General features: G+C 42.2%; 1 protein-coding gene across 6 annotated transcripts in view; it reads left to right on the plus strand.

Moving 5' to 3' along the window:
- The window catches only part of FGGY (FGGY carbohydrate kinase domain containing), a 447,653-nt gene that overhangs the window by 353,665 nt on the left and 77,841 nt on the right, over positions 1 to 16,147 (plus strand). For 4 of the 6 annotated variants that reach the window (XM_058657176.1, XM_058657171.1, XM_058657185.1 and 1 more), the window contains 2 exons: positions 1,023 to 1,143; positions 7,554 to 7,648. In XM_058657176.1, the coding sequence (XP_058513159.1) occupies positions 1,023 to 1,143; positions 7,554 to 7,648 (216 nt within the window). Of the gene's footprint in view, positions 1 to 1,022; positions 1,144 to 7,553; positions 7,649 to 16,147 lie in introns of those variants that run through there. The other 2 variants (XR_009244423.1, XM_058657190.1) reach the window with 2 other exon arrangements.

Raw genomic sequence — 16,147 nt, forward strand, 5'->3', positions numbered from 1 at the left:
CGGAAAATATGGCAAAGCTCTGAATCACCAAGTGTGTGATTTCCACACCTTCCCGGGTCCTTAGGTATGGCTCCAGCAACCTCAATAGGAACTGCTTCCTGGTTTCAGATGATAACAAATTTTAATATGAGTACCCCTTGCCAAACTCAAGGCTTATTTCTCTGCTTCTTTGTGTAAACAGAGCCCTCTTTCATGGACTCTACTTTTGGATTTTATTTGAAAGTTGGAGGAGATCTTTCTTTTTCTTTTTTTTAAGATTTATTTATTCATTTTTATTGGAAAGTCAGATATATAGAGAGGAAGAGAGACAGAGAGGAAGATTTTCCATCCACTGATTCACTCCCAAAATGGCCGCAATGGCTGGAGCTGAGCTGACCTGAAGCCAGGAGCCTCCTTTGGTTCTCCTATGCAGGTGCAGTGTCCCAAGGCTTTGGGCTGTTCTTGACTACTTTCTCTGGCCTAAAGCAGGGAGCTGGAAGGGAGGTAGAGCAGCCAGGATACAGACCTGTGCACATAGGGTATCCTGGCATGTGCAAGGCAAGGACTGGCCACTAGACTACCAAGCTGGGTCCAGAAGAGACCTTTCTTAAGAAAAGAATGTTTAGTTACCCTTTGGTGGGGCAAGATTGACCATGGTACCACTGATTCTGGTTCAGAACAGTGTTACAGTCAGTCCATTCCTAGTGCCCAACAGAATGCCTGGTCCACAGGAGCCACTGACATATTTGTTTGAATGAACAGTGTTAACATTGGAAGCTATTTTTTTCAGGATTTTGTAACCACTGAGAAGCTAATAGTATAGTAGTTAGGAGGGTTTGGGGATCAGGAAAGCCAAGGTTGGAAAACCCACTGTGTGGTTTAGTTAACTGAGGTCCTAAGCAACATGGTCAGTCCAAGTTCCAGTTTCCTGAGAGTGTTCCAGACTCACAGTGCAGCTTCTGGTGTTCTGTGATCACCTAGGGACTGTTCCCTGCTGTTTGCTTTACTAATAGCTAATGCAGTAATTTACCTTTTTCTTTCAGTTTGGGACCCGCTTCATTATAGAGGCCTTGGAGGGAGCAGGCCATTCCATTACAACTCTTTTCTTGTGTGGAGGCCTGAGTAAGAATCCTCTTTTTGTCCAAATGCATGCAGACATCACTGGTAAGCCTGGGAAGGAGTCGGTCATTTGAAGCATAGGACTCTGTGGGCATGGGCAGGGCTGAGACTATAAGGATTTCAGTGATGTGCCAAGTTATTACGATAACCTAAGAGTCTAGATAACCCTAAAGAAGATGACTTCTGTATATGTCCATCTATGGAAAAATGGTGGGAAATGCAACTGAAGAGTTTGGCAAGGACTAGGTTTTTTGTTTTTTTTTTAAGGGCTAGATCTTAATTCAAGCATTCATTCAACATTTTTTAATATATCTTCTGATCTAGGCACTGCGGGTCATGTTGAATATATAAAAATGAATAAGGCACAGTTAAATCCCCCTGTGAAGTTCTAGGTCTACTGAGGAAAGCAAACATACATACTAAATGTGGTGTGACAAGAGGGGTAGATGTTCAGCACAGTAGATAACACACCAACTGGGATCTAATGTCTTGCATCAGAGTGTCTGGGTTCAAATCCCAGATCCACTACCAATTCTACCTTCCTGCTAACACACACCTTAGGAGGCAACAGATGGTTGTTCAGGTACTATTGCTCCCTGCCCACCATGTTTGGGCCTTGATTGATTTCCTGACTCCGTATTTCCACCTGGTCTGGCTCCAACATCAGCAGTCATCTCAGGAGGGCAGGGAATCCAGAGTAGTGAGCTCAACCCTTTATGATATGGGGAGACAAAAGGCAGAGCAGCATCCTAGGCAAGCTCCCTAGGCCCCAGAGCAGAAGCTCTATGGGCAGGAGGCCTGCTGTGCTGGTCATTCTAAACTCCTGTGTTCTGGGTCCCTAACCTCTACTGCTCCTTCCCCGACCCCAGAGTTTTCAACGGTATGGGACTCCCTCCTAGGACCCATTGCTTAGTGTCCAGACAGCAGGATGGGTCAAGGGGCAGGCCAGGGAAGGATAGGACCCTGCTCATAACCACAATGCCAGCCTGATAGGAGCCCACCTTTCTCTGGCCTCCACCTCTCCCCCTCCCCTCCTATGCCAGGTAGATCAATGTCTCTGCCTCTCTAGATGCCTCATCATCTCCCGTTATGCCTTCCAGACACATGTTTTGTCCCACTAGATAGGCATAACTGATTCCTGCACATTGTGGGGTGAAAATAATAAGTTAAATAGGTAAAGGCACAAGCCAGGAGCCAATGTAGAAAACTACACAGTAAAGGACGTGAAGGATAGTAATTGCTACCATGACCCAAGTACCTACCATGTGTCAGCATGAGTTGCCCATTATACATTTCACCCGTAACTGCCACCAAAATGAGACAGCACACATTGGCCTGCCAGTCTTGCAGCCAGCTGATGACCAGAGAAGTGAACAACATTGACTTTCTCTAGTCACCCGGCCAGTGAGGAGCAGACCAGGGTAGTAGCTCTCTGTGTCTAAGTCCACTGCCCCTTCCCCTCTGCTGCCAGGGCAAAGTTCCTGGCATTTCTGTCCAGTTTGTAGCCATCTCCTAGTGATTCCTCTTTCGTGAGATACCCACAGCTGATGGGAGCAGCCATTCTGAAGCTAAAAGCAGAAGGGTAATTTTAAAAAGGAGCCCTGATTACCAAATCATTTCCCCAAGGAGAAAACCACAACAGCATTTCCTCTAAAATCCAACTGGGTGGCTCAGATAATGTGCAGACTTCAGCCTTCTAAAAGCCAGAAAGTCAGTTATGGTGAACGTATTCCCCAAGGAATAGGGAAAACAAGGCTCTAATAGCCTTGCCCCTGGGAGCCATCCTGGAGGCGCAACCAGCCCCTGGTTCAGCCTTTGTGAACATGGGTCACCTTCCAGGCCCTCTGTCCCTGAGCTGCCTCAGGAGCAGGGGTGCAGCCGCTTCCCAGAAACTCGTGCTTTGGGAACTGTGCCCCTCCAGGCCTTGAATGAAAAGGCTGTTAATCCTTGTTTGGATTTGGATGGAAACTAGATCCTTTGTGTCTAAGGAAGGACCAGTTACAGTTTCAGACAAAGGGACCTTTTCTTCAGTCTGGAATTCCTCTGCCTTTGGAAGCCTGTGACTGACTAGTGATGGCAAAGTGCATCTGCCTTTAAATGCTTCTGGTTCTGCTAAAGTCATTAATGCATCAGATAAAATAGTTCACATTCCAGGCCAAGCCGGCCCTCTGGCCCTCTTGCTCTCCCTCACCAGCACTCAGAGAAAAGAACACATTTGCATGTGCCCCTGTGAAAGACGCGCACATGGCAGCTGGTGTCGAGGTGCTGCATTTGGGGCTCTTAAACTCTGATCGCTCTGACTTTCCTATGGAGAAAGTTCTAGAGAGCACCGTTACTATGGTCTGTGCTTCTCAGAAATACATGTGAAACTGAACAGAGGGGATGGGAAGGCTCTTTGGAGATAGTTTACAGGAGGTGACGAAGCATGAGCTGTGGCCCAATTGCTTTACCTCTCGGAGCCTCAGTTCCCTGTTCTGGGAGACAGAAATGTTGTTTCTCCCCTGGAACATCATGCTGAGGAAAGAGACTCACAGATTCGTGAGCACCGAGCCCTCTGCCCCACGCCAAAAAGGAGAGCAATGATTAAGGAAAAGATGGTTTGCTATTTAGAAAGTGAGCCTTTGCCACGTGGGAAGCAGTCTGCTCCATGCCAGTAGGAAGAGTGGGGACTTTTCCAGCTTGGAAAATGTCATCTACGTGAGGAGGAAGAACTTTCTTGTACCGTGGCCATCTTGTTAACTGTGGTTTCCAGACATACTTGGTGTGTACCAAATAATTGTAGGTTTTCCCCCACTGACTTGGGACTAAATGTTCCTTCTAAATGTTGTGTTTTGGCTCTGGTCATTGCAGTCAGGGTTTCCCCCTCTTCTTGGTTTAGTTACTTTAATCATTTGTGCCTGCATTTATTCACTCAAAAGCATTCTCTGAGTACCCCAGTGTGCCAGACACAGAGGTTGTCATGGCGATGAAGTGTCCTGCTGATATGTTCACCATAAAACATAGGAAAAAGTGCTCTTGGCTTTAGGACCAGTGTCCAGGAAAGCAAATTAGGATTCAATAAGCAGAGGTATAACTCTCAGCATCTCAGCGAGGAAGAGATACACACTTAAACTGGATTTTCACTTGAGAAAATATAAGTAAAGGTTCTATTTTCAGGCAGGAGAGTAGAGTGTACAGAATTCCAGGGAACCAGGAAGGACCCTGGGGCTGTTGGGTGTTTATCCCTAGCTTGATAGAAGTGAGGTCAAGGCCATCCCCAACCTGACAGTGGGGGTTACAGTGAAGGAGGCAGCTGAGGCTGTAGTGCAGCCAGGCCAGTCCCCTAGGGACTCACGGTGAGTACATGGATGGCATTGTCCTGGTTCACGGGGCAGCAGGAGCAGAAAGAAGCAGCAAGTTGGTTCTATGCACAGCAGTAAGAGATGAAGAAAGGCTGCAAGGCACAAGCCTGGAGAAGCACAACTGCTAACTTGGTGCTTTCTCTGAGCCCGGCTCTGTTTTAAGCACCTTGTTCATATTAGCACGTTTAGCTCTCACAGCAACCCTATCAATAGGTGGAATTCTAATTCTTGTGCCAAGGAGGAACCTAAGGCACAGAAATGCTACGTAACATGCCTTCGATCACACAGCTAAGTCAGAGAACAGCCAGAATTCCAACCCTGGCAGTGTGGCTGCCTTGAGACAGCGCTTTGGGCTGCAACTGGAGAGCTGCTGGGGGATTTGCCAGGCTCCCAGTGGTCTCTGTTTCCTAAGGAGAGGAGCCTGTGTATAGTTTCTCCCTGCTCAGAATGAGACTGGGAGGAGAATGGCTTGGGAGGAGCTGTTGTTTGAAGCTTCCAAGTCCTGAAGCCAGTCTGTGGGATTCCAGCCACACTGGATCTGCACCATCCTTGAAGTCCAGCAAGGCAGGCAGTGCCCTCTCCTGACTGCACAGTACACCCTTGCATGTGCCCTCCTATTTTTCCATGACTTCCTGTTGCCACTAAAGGAAACCTGTTCCATCCTTCCCCAACTGTCCCAGCTTCCTGCCCCAGGGAAATACCTGTGCAGCAGCAGCAGCAGCATTAACCATCACCATGAATTCTACCAGTAGCAGCCACCACTTCTCCAGAGTTTTCCAGAGTCAGCACCTGTGCTAAGCACCATAGGTGTGCCCTCTCACTGAACCTCATGACCCCTGTGCAGTCTCAGCCTTAAAGCCACCTGACACATGGGCAAACCTAACTGAAAGAGTTTAAGTGCCTTGCTGAGCCTGCAGGGCTAATGGAACTAGGAATCAAGCCAGAGGTGAGAGGCTCTGGGGGCAGTAGGAAGAACTGAGCTTTTTCCAGAGCCCCCACCCCACCTGATACACTCCCAGCAAGTCTGAGCTCTAGCCTGCAGCAGGGGGCTATTAGGTTTTAAATACAGTTAAAGTTCTTACGTGCAGCTAATTCCGACAGCCAACTCCTCTTTTCATGATGAGTTAACTGCAAGCCAAAATCTCAGAGGTAGTGAGGTACTCAGGAGGTCCTTTATTCCAACAGGGTGGGAACGGGAGTGGGAGTGGAGGGGAGGGAGAACAGGAAGGGAAATATTTCTAAACATGTGGCAAGTTGGGGTTGCCAGGGCAGGGAAAGGAGGCAAGATAGAGGAGGACAGGGGAGAACCAGGAGAAGGGGAAAAAGGGAAGGAAGGCTATTTTATACTGCCCAGGTGTATAAATCAAGCCATTCTTCCCGGGGTGGGGGGTATGGGGAATTGGTTGGGAGGAGGGGCTTTGGGTGGGCCCCAGGGACTGGTGACTGAGATTATCACAGGTGATTGGTAGGTGGGTGGAGATTAAAGGAAGGGGCTGTGAGAGAAAGGTGGACATATGACTGTGTATGAAAAACTGTATGTTAGTAATGATAGAGAGGAACTAGGTGGGAGGGGAGGGAATTGGGGAGGGGATAAGGGAATATGGAACTGCATCATAAAATGATAATAATAATAAAATGTAAAAAGAAATAAAAAAAGAAATGGGAAAATGCCTTCATAATTATAAATCAAAATAAGAGGAAGTGATATCAAAAACAAAGAATAAAACAATGCAAAAAAAAAGAAAAAGGTGGGTGAGGTTCTCAGGTAAGATGCCACAAGGTTACATTTCATGGGTGGATAACCAGAATGGCGTGAAAGTGACAGTACAGAATCAAAACGACTGAGGCCTTCAGGACCCGTGTTCCTGACACTCTTCACTGGACGGTACTCTCTGGGATACATGCAATGCCTTCAGTGTCTTGGGTCCTTGGAACAGCTGACCCAGCCCAGGGGGAAGAAGGTGCAGTCTGAGAGGAAGTTTTCCCAGATAAGACAGGATGAAAAATTTGATCTTTGAAAAAGTCACTCGGAGGCTTTGAGTAGAGGGAGAATTTCCATCATAGAGCTTACTGCTGTGGAATTTGCTACCTTCTCCTGATTAGCCGAGTCACAAATACCTACTTGTCCTTCAATTGTTGGATTAAATCTTACCTCCCCGACAACGGGGACCACTCTCCTGGAAATTGATCTTTCATCATTAACTATTCCCCACATGCTAGGTCCTGGTCCACATGCCAGGTATATACAGCAGGGGCCAAATGAAGACCTGACTCTCAGGGAGGTTAAGTTCTAGCAGAGGGGAGGACAGTAAACAGGATAAGAAACCAATCAAAGGTGAGAAGAATTTAGTGTAGGGGATAAGGAGCACAGAGGGTAAATGGTAATTTTAAATCTAATTGTCGGGGAAGGCAGAGGGGTACAGGGGTGGTTGCATGACCTGAAGGAGGGAGGGAGAAGTGGTGACCATGTGGGCCTCTGAATGGTGGTAGTCCAGGTAGGAAATGGCGGGGGCAAGCAATCTGGAGCATGACGATTTTGAAGAAGCAGCAAGGAGGGCAGGGCAATGTGGCTGGGGCAGAAGTCGTGTCAGGTCCTAAAGGGGCCCTTATGGGCTTTGTAAGGGCTTGTGTTCCCAGAGGAGCTGCTGAATCCCAGCTTCTTTCCACTTCCCTTAGTACATGTCAGAGACCCAACACCCTACACAGCCTTCACTCTTTCAGCCCATCTCCTCTGGAGTCTGAACAGCAAGACAAGTCTAACTAATTTCAGTAGTCTCTAGACACAGCAATATGCTTAACAGATTTGCTGATCTGAACTTGAACCAAACTGTAGATAGCAGCCACCAAAACCTGAATACCTGGCCACTTGGGTCAAGAGGTGATATTTCTTGGTTGATTTCTTTGGGGCTGTTGACTAGTGTACCAACAGCACTAGTCAGGTAGCAAAGTCCTTTAGAACCAGATAATCCAAAAGCCAGGGAACATCAAGGGCTGGGGACGGGGTGGCTGCCGCTGCAGTGACGTCAGGTGTTTTTGCCACTGGGGTTGTTTTCTGGCTCTCCTCACTGCCCTGGGCCCTGTTCCCTAACCAAGGTGTGGCCTTGTCCTGTGCAGGCATGCCTGTGGTCCTGTCACAAGAGGTGGAGTCTGTTCTTGTGGGTGCTGCTATTCTGGGTGCGTGTGCCTCGGGGGATTTTTCTTCTATGCAGGTATGTGAAGACCAAGGGGTGGGCAGGGGCCCTTCCCTGTCTGAGACTGTTCTTCCTTTTGACAGCATCTCAAATCTTACAAAACACACACAAGATATAATTAAGAAATGATAGGTGCCAGCCAGGAAAAGCACAAACACTTCTAGCCTCAGACACATTTATTGCAGTTATTTAACTTGGCTTCTGTGGATGCTGGTTATTCTGTTTTTTCTGGTGGTTTTTCTTCCACTCCTTTAAAATAGCTCCTTAAATTATTTCTTTTAGATTTTCCCTTTATCATTTCTCTTTGAGTGAAACAGGTGAGGATTGCTTTTTCGGTGTTTCATGTAGCCTTCAAATGTGCTTTTGATTGTTTCAACTCCATTGTTTTCCAAAGACCTTTCAGATTTCTAACAATAAGAGACAGAAATTAAGATGTTAGTGTCAACACACACACAAACACACACATAAAATAAAAGAGAAAATAAGGAATATAAAGGAAGAAGGAAACAATTTGGAGGCTATAATTAAGCATGTAATTTTGCTGTGAGTGTCTCGGCAAACAAGACAAAAACAAAATAAAACAAAGCAAAAACAAAAAAATATGTATGTGTTGCATAATTCTTATTTTCAAAAAAGAAAATATACTAGTTTCTGCTGAAAACATAGCTTTTTCTGATACCAAACTGCAGAAGGCTTTGCACTTCTGGGACTTTGTGGAGAGGCTTTGAGTGTGAAATAATCCCAAAGGTAAGTGGTAGTGAAAATCTGAGTGCCTGGGCTCAAATCCTAGTTGACTATCTACAGACTGAGATCCTAGCATACTCTATTAGAATCTACCCTCTCTGCTCTGCAGCTCCAATTGTCTGAACAGACCAGTGTCATGAATTCTCTTTGTGGGCAGGGCATGCACCTGCAGTCCCTGCCAGAGTTCTGTTATCCACGTTTTATAGCTGAGGAGCCTTAAGCATAAAGAAATGAAATAACTTGCCCTTAGGTGAAATGGATGGTAAATTGCAGAACCAAGATGTCTGGCTCTCAAATCTCAGCTGAGAGCTCAAGAAATGTTTGTTCAGCTCGGAATCAAACTATAAATGACCTACCCAAGGTCTCCAGGTCAGGGCTTGACCTTCCACCAGTAGCTCAGTAATTAGAGTTCCATTTATTTTGACCTCCAGGCACTACACTAAGTGCTTTTTGCACAATCTTCCTAATACTTGTAGCATACAGTAGTCAACAGAGATCCATAAAAATTAAGAAAACTTAAGGGTGACTCTTAGCAACGGACAGAGGCAAAAGTCTGCCTCCACCCTCTGCTGTTCGCACTGCATTTCGGGAAGAGTGAGACAATACACACCATCCAAGCTTCTGGTTTTGGTGACTGTGAAATATTTCTTCCAAATAATTAGCTCAACTTATTATTGGTGGACTTCAAGAAAAGTCTTTTTTTTTTAAAGACGTACTTATTTTTATTGGAAAATCAGATTTACAAAGTAAAGGAGAGACAGAAAGATCTTCCATCTGCTGGTTCACGGCCCAAGTTGCTGCAAGGGCCGGTGCTGAGCCAATCTGAAGCCAGCAGTCAGGAACTTCCAGGTCTCCCACACAGGTGCAAGGTCCCAAGACTTTGAGCCATCCTTGACTACTTTCCCAGGCCACAGGCAAGGAGTTGGAAGGGAGGTGGAGCATCCAGAATATGAAACAGAGACCTTATGGGATGTGCAAGCTAAGGACTTTAGCCACTAGGCTACCATGCTGGGCCCCAACCAAAGTCTTTAAACAAAGACTGTGTAGTTGATTCTCAACTTTCTCTAGCTTTTCAGTTCCTAGCTCAAAAAATCACGTGAAGATATTTACTTATTGTTGACATATCAGACATCTTAATTATTGTTTCAATGTATTAGCATACAAAGATGTTCACAGCCAGAGAAAATTTTGTCCTTGTAACAACTCATAATAGATAAAACAAAGATGTTACCTTTTGTTATGGACTGAATATTTGTGTTTTCCCCAAAATTCATATGTGAAAGTTCTAATTCCCAATATTTGAAATATTTGGAGATGAGCCTTGAGAAGAGAAGGTATTTAAAGTTAGATGAAGTTCTGAGAAATGGTCTTGGTCTGATGGAATTAAGCCCCTACTTTGAAGGAATACTAGGGACCTATGTAGTCTCTCTCTCTTTTTTTCTCTGTCTTTCTCTCTCTCCCTGTCCCTTTCTTCCACCCTCCCCCTTTGTTTAGCTTCTGCCCTTAATCCCTCTCCTCTTGGTCTCCCCTGCCCCCTTTCCTCTGAACAAGGGCACAGCAAGAAACTAAAAGAGATCCTCTCACCACAAACAGTGTGGCACCCTGATATCAGATTGGAGCCTTCAGCCCTGTGAAAAAATAAATTTCAGCTGTTTAAGGACCAGGTTGTGACTTTTTTATTTCGGTAGTCTATGACAGCTCATGTAACCTTGACGGTTATCCTGATCTCAGGATGGAGTTTTTTGTTTTTGTTTTTGTTTTGTCCTTGTGTTGTATATGCAGAAAGCAAGGCTCAGAGAGATTGTCAAGCAATTCTCCCAAGGCTGCATGTCTTTGGAAGGGCAGTAGCAGAACTGTTCTGGATCTAAATTCTGTTTTAATTTGCTTTTTCCAATTTGTTCAGATTTTTTAAAAATATGTTTTGGCTTCCTTAATGTTTTAAAGTATGTTTTCTGAAAACAAATGCCATGAGTCACAAATCAGGAGATAACCCACAGCCTGAGAGCACAGGATTGAGCTGTTCTAGTAGACTGATGTACGGTTTAGGTATGGTATTTTGTTTATATCATAGTCAAAACCAGAATTTTCAGATTCATAAAGATTGTCTGGCATCTTCCTGTTGAAGTGCCCCTCTTGTTTTTCACTGAGTTCCCAATTTGCTGTTCATCCTCTGGAATAGAACCTAAGACTTGGTCAGTGAGGCACTGGCATTAATGTCTTGAGTATCATCTACAAGACATGAAGCATCTTAAAGACAAGCTGATGTCTCCTGTTCAACCCAAACAAGTATCAGATGTGTCTGTCTTGTTTTCATCAGACACTGTAATCTGGTAAGGGGATGCCCAGCTAAGAGAGGCTTGAGTTTTTTATGCTTCCCCCCACTTCCCTGGAGACAATCCCTGCTATCTTTTGTTTTAAAATTATTTTATTTATTTGATGGTGATAACATAGTTGACCAGGGGTAGGAAGGATCGAGGACCAGGGAAAAGTGGGTGAAATCATTGTTTCCTAATTCTCCATTTCTTCTTGTCTCGTGGGAAGGGGAGAGATAAGGGGGGAGCCACACCCAGTTTCCCAAATGTCCCAATACCCAGGGATAGGGAACCACCACCCAGTATCAACCAAGGGTTCTGTTATAGTGCACGTTCTGAGGGTTCTGATCAACTGGTTTGGATAGTTCTGAAATGCTCTCGATTTTGTAATCCAAGGGTGAGGCAACCCTCTCAATGTCCATTGACTCCCATAGTCGACCTCAAGTCTCCATTCAGCCAGATTTTTGCTGTCATTTGCTGGGGTTGTTGTCCAGTTTGTTCTGTTCTCCTTCCTATTTAATGGTACTAGATGGGCTGCCATATTCTCCATGTGCATCTTTTTCACTTGTGGGCTGTTTTGAGTTCTATGTTTGCCTAGATGTCCTTGGTCAGTGTCAGTAGTCCTTCCTTTGTGATTATTTTCCTTCCTATAAATAAAGATTTGTTTTAGTAAGAATTGTCATTTATATGTACTATTGAAATGAAGAGACTTGGAAAATTCCAGTAACTTCCCCGATAAGATCATCAACATTAGAAAGCAGATCATTGTAGACTTGGTTTACTTACCCCTATCCAAGGAAGAAAAGCCATCCTTTAGGAAAGCTGATCAATTCCTGTTTGCAGTTCAACTATTTCAGCCAACTATATGTAGTTGGATGCAAGATTTCACTTATTACCTAGTTGGGCCAACTTTCGTAGACCTAGCCAGGCTCATCTTCAAATGAAGGAAAAACAAGAAAGAATTCAGAGGACCTAAGTTGCAGACACAGGGGTAAGAAGTAAGTTCCTGGGAAGACAGATATTTTTCACCCTGGGCACGGGAATAGATAATTTCAGTCATGGTTAGAATTTTATACCATCCTTTGATGATACTAATGGTCAGAATATATTCACCATAGTGGATTTTTAATTATAGATGTTGCCTAACTGTGTATTTCCATTTTCAAGTAATTTTATCATACAGAGGGAGATAGACAGTGGTTGAAATTTCCTGGTTGCATGTCAGTGAGATATGTGAGTCAAGTGCAAGGTCCATTGCTATTTCAAATTCTTAGCCATTTTGATAATTCCAAGTTTCCAAGTTTCCATGTGCTGTTCTCTTATCTGTTTATCTATTTTCGTTCTTTTTGTCTCTTTCTCCCTCTCTTCTCTTATACTATCCTGCCCTCCCTTCCTTGAACTTTCAACATCATCTGTTTGATTTTCAAATTGGAATCTCACAAAGGTTACTGATACAGCCATCATCCACATTAAGAAACAGAGTGACAAATACTATTCCAAAGTGCTGTCTTTCTCCAGAAAGCATGTTTTCCTTTTTGCAGTTTTCAAAATTGTGTCTCTGTTACTAAAGTATCCTGAGGATACTGCAGCTTAGTGACCAGTATGGAGTCAAATGACTGATATGCTGAGTCCATGGTAAAAGTTCACCTGTTGACTATGGAGTAGACACAAGGAATGGATTTCTCTTCCTCAGTTTACTCCATTGAGTGTGGCATCCACGTGATCCTGACTCCTGTGACCTTTGCACTTGGTTACTCCCCCTCCTGCACATCAATGCACTACAAATGACACTCTGAAGTATCCTAGAATACTTCCATAGGTTCCCGAGTCCTAGAAAATGAACAGGAACAAAAAGGAAATTTGTGAATATGAACTGGGTAATATTTTCTAAGTAAAGACAATGAAGTGGCTCTAGGAAGTATAATAAGAAAAGAAGTTTCAAGATGCTGTGAGAGAAAACTTAATTTAACAACAGAGGCAGAACTCTAAAATGCCTCTCCATCTTTTGCTTACTTCAGGCCCCCTGCAGATATCATTAGCTTTCTTTAATTTCTTTTTTCAAGAGGCAGGTTGTTTCCAAGATTATTTATACAAAACAAACCTTAATTCCACAGAATTATTTATCTTGAAATGCCACCCACTCCTTGTACTGCCATAAATGAAAAAGGAAGCAAGGAAGGGAGGGAGGAATAAAAAGAAAGAAAAGGAGAGAGAGAGAGGAAAGAAAGAAAGAAAAGGAAAAAGAAAAGAAAAAAGAAAAAAAGAAAGAAAAAGAAGTGAATGAATGAATTTGTGGAGAAAGCAACTGCAAATATCAGGGAAAAGAAACATAGATAAGAACTCAAACTGAATTCAGCAGTCATTTTAAGGGGAGTACCATTGTAAAGATAATAAGGAAAATTAATAAAAAAAAACTTTCTTCTCCCACTGTGTTAACCACCCCTGAACTCCCACCATTAGTCTTCCCTGTCACGGTCCAGACGGACTCATGCCTTCCAGAGTAGTCTTTGTAAGTGGCCATTTGAGAGCCGTGATTGCTCACCCTTGCTGTAATGTGTGCCCACTAGATAAACTATCCATGTTGACCACAGTGATCTACCCTTAAGGTCAGTCCTTGCAAAAAACCTCATTACTTCTCCCCAGCCTCTCATGAAATTTACTCCATTTAGATCAGTTGTGTTCATCACCTGTTATGCACTCTTCAAAGACTGTGATTTTGTATGTCTACCATTTACTCATGTTCTCAGAGTCAACTCTGTGATTTTAAGTTCTGTGTGCCCTTTTTTTTTCCAATTTGAAATGCATCCTTTATTGTAATTTTCTAATTCATATGTAAATTCTTTAGTTCTTGAATTTAATTTACAAAATCTTTTTACATGTCAGTTTTTTATTATTATTATTATCATCATTTTATGATACAGTTCCATAGGCTCCTGGGATTTTCCTTATCTCCTCCCCAATTTCACCCCCCCAGTCCTTCTATATCATTATTAAATTATAGTTCTTCATACACAGTCATATGTCCATCATTGCGGGCATGGACAATGATAGATAGTCCATCATCCTATGTCAAGATACAGTAAACAGTTTTATTGTAAGTCCCTCTTTGTCTGGAAGTAGAAGTGCGTACTGCATTGTATCCTCACATCTGGATATGTTAGTCTCCATTTCACAGTTACTGTACATCCCCTTAAATGAAAAGTCACAATACAAAATCAACAATAGAAAGAAAAATAGAAATTTATAATGCCATGAAGTTAAATGACATGTTACTAGATATGACAGCCTCCAATACACAGCTACTATACATCCCCCTTATTGAAAAGCCACAAATCAAAATCAACAAAAGGAAGAAAAAAGAAATTAACAACACCATGAAATTAAATAACATGCTACTGAATGACTAATGTGTCGCTGAAGAAATGAAAATCAAGAACCTTGTTGAAGAAAATGATGCTACTGTATGATCTATGAGTCATTGAATAATTTAGTCAGAAGAAAGGGTTTTGAAGAGATGAATAACAAAAACAAAAACATCAAAATCCATGAAATATAGTTTCTGCTGATTTTTGTTGGTGAAATGTGTCTGTTCTTGACAACAAATAGACGGGTTTTGTCTTTCAATCCAGTCTACTAATCTATGACGTTTGATTGAGCTTAAGTCATTTACATTAGGGTTAGTATGTATGGATAGTAATTTGGTTCTGTCATCTTAGGAATGTGTTGTTCATTAATTTAGTCTTGTGTTGTCATTTTACTGGGATGTTCTTCTGATTTGCCTTTGGTTTTTTTGGGTGCTATTCCTCTTCACTGTCAAGAGAACATCTTGCCCTTTTAACACTGTAAGCACCAGTTTGACCATATGCAGAGTAAAATAGATTGTCATGATTTTAACTTCTGGAGGTTTGGAAAGACTGAAATATAATATATGCTATGTATGAAACCATCCATTTCTTAAAACTAAATACGAAATACCTCCCTATTATTACATATTTAGGATTATTTTGTGAAGTACTTAGTATTCCAATTTCTTTTTGTCTTTCACACACATATTTTTAAATTACCCTGTACTGTTCTTAAAAGAAAAAATACAGTAAACTAATTTTTTTGTTTTCTTTCCCATAATTTTAAAATTCCATTTATTTATTTGAAAGGCAGAGGAAGGGAGGGAGGAAAGGAGGCAGAAAGAGAGTTTTAATTATAAAAATGTGTTTATATAATGCATATTGTTTGTTTCCTTTGTTCCTCACAAATATATGGTAGACTTTTTCATAAACCTCTTATTATTTTTGTAGGTTATATAATTTGCTGCCTCATAGAATGCACTGTAACTTAGTTTACCAGTCTCCATGTCTTAAATATTTAGACTATTTTTAAAAAAATGCTAAAAGTAACATCTCCGTCACTAAATGAAATTCTGTACATGCCCTAAGTTATCTCCGTAAAATTATGCAAGTAGTGTTCAGTTAAAACGTTTAGCCAACTCTTAGGATTTTTACTCATAATTAGAGTTTATACTCCTAGCAACAATAGTATATGAAACATAAGCATTTCTTATGTAGAAGGGCACTCACTGTGGATTTTAGTTCCATTACACTTCTAGACCTCGTTTGGATCCTATTGATTTTACATATTGTCTTAAGTTTATCAATATATTTAATAGTCTTTTCTTAAGCATGTGTTTCTGGAGATTCTGTTTTCTAATGAAATTGATTCATCTTCTGATTAAATTTCAACATATTTGCCACATGTTAATACTTTGGAATGATAATTGTACAAAGAATTAAAGTGAGAACTATATTTGTTGCTTATGTTCGTTATACTTATTCTCACACCTACATAATAGTATGTTCCTATCTTTTTAAGAATTAACACCACCACCTTCTCCCCATACCCCCAATAAAATTGACTCTCATTTGTTATAAATATGCTGGTTTGCATATATAAATTCAGTCTGAATAATAGCAACTTGAATATGTAAGTCAAAATACAAGTTCAAGGTCTCAATTCTGTTTTTTTTTTTTTTTAATATATGATGTGAGTGTACTCAAAAAGTGCATGGAAGGTGAAATTAAAAGATAAGTTTATTTTGGTGGAAAAGTCTTTGAAATGCCAGCATATGCGGGGTCTCAAAAAGTGCAAAATGCATATTTTGAAAAACTTGTTATGAATTTCAATTGGTTATAAATCGCTTTATTTGGAAGGCAGAGCAACAAAGATGGTGAAAGAAAGAAAGATCCACTAGTTCACTCATCAAATAGCTGCAAAGATCAGAGTCAGGAGCTAGAAACTCCGTTTGATCTTCCCATGTGTGGCAGGCGCCTAAGTGCTTGGGCTCTTGTCTGTTGCTTTTCTAGGTATATTCACAGAGAGTTGCCTCAGAAGGAGAGTAGCTGAAACTCGAATCAGCACTCACATATGGGATGCTGGCATGATAAGCGATGGTTTAATCTGATGTTCT

This window comes from Ochotona princeps, chromosome 2 (genome assembly GCF_030435755.1).
Source record: "Ochotona princeps isolate mOchPri1 chromosome 2, mOchPri1.hap1, whole genome shotgun sequence".
In the NCBI taxonomy this organism is placed as follows: domain Eukaryota; kingdom Metazoa; phylum Chordata; class Mammalia; order Lagomorpha; family Ochotonidae; genus Ochotona; species Ochotona princeps.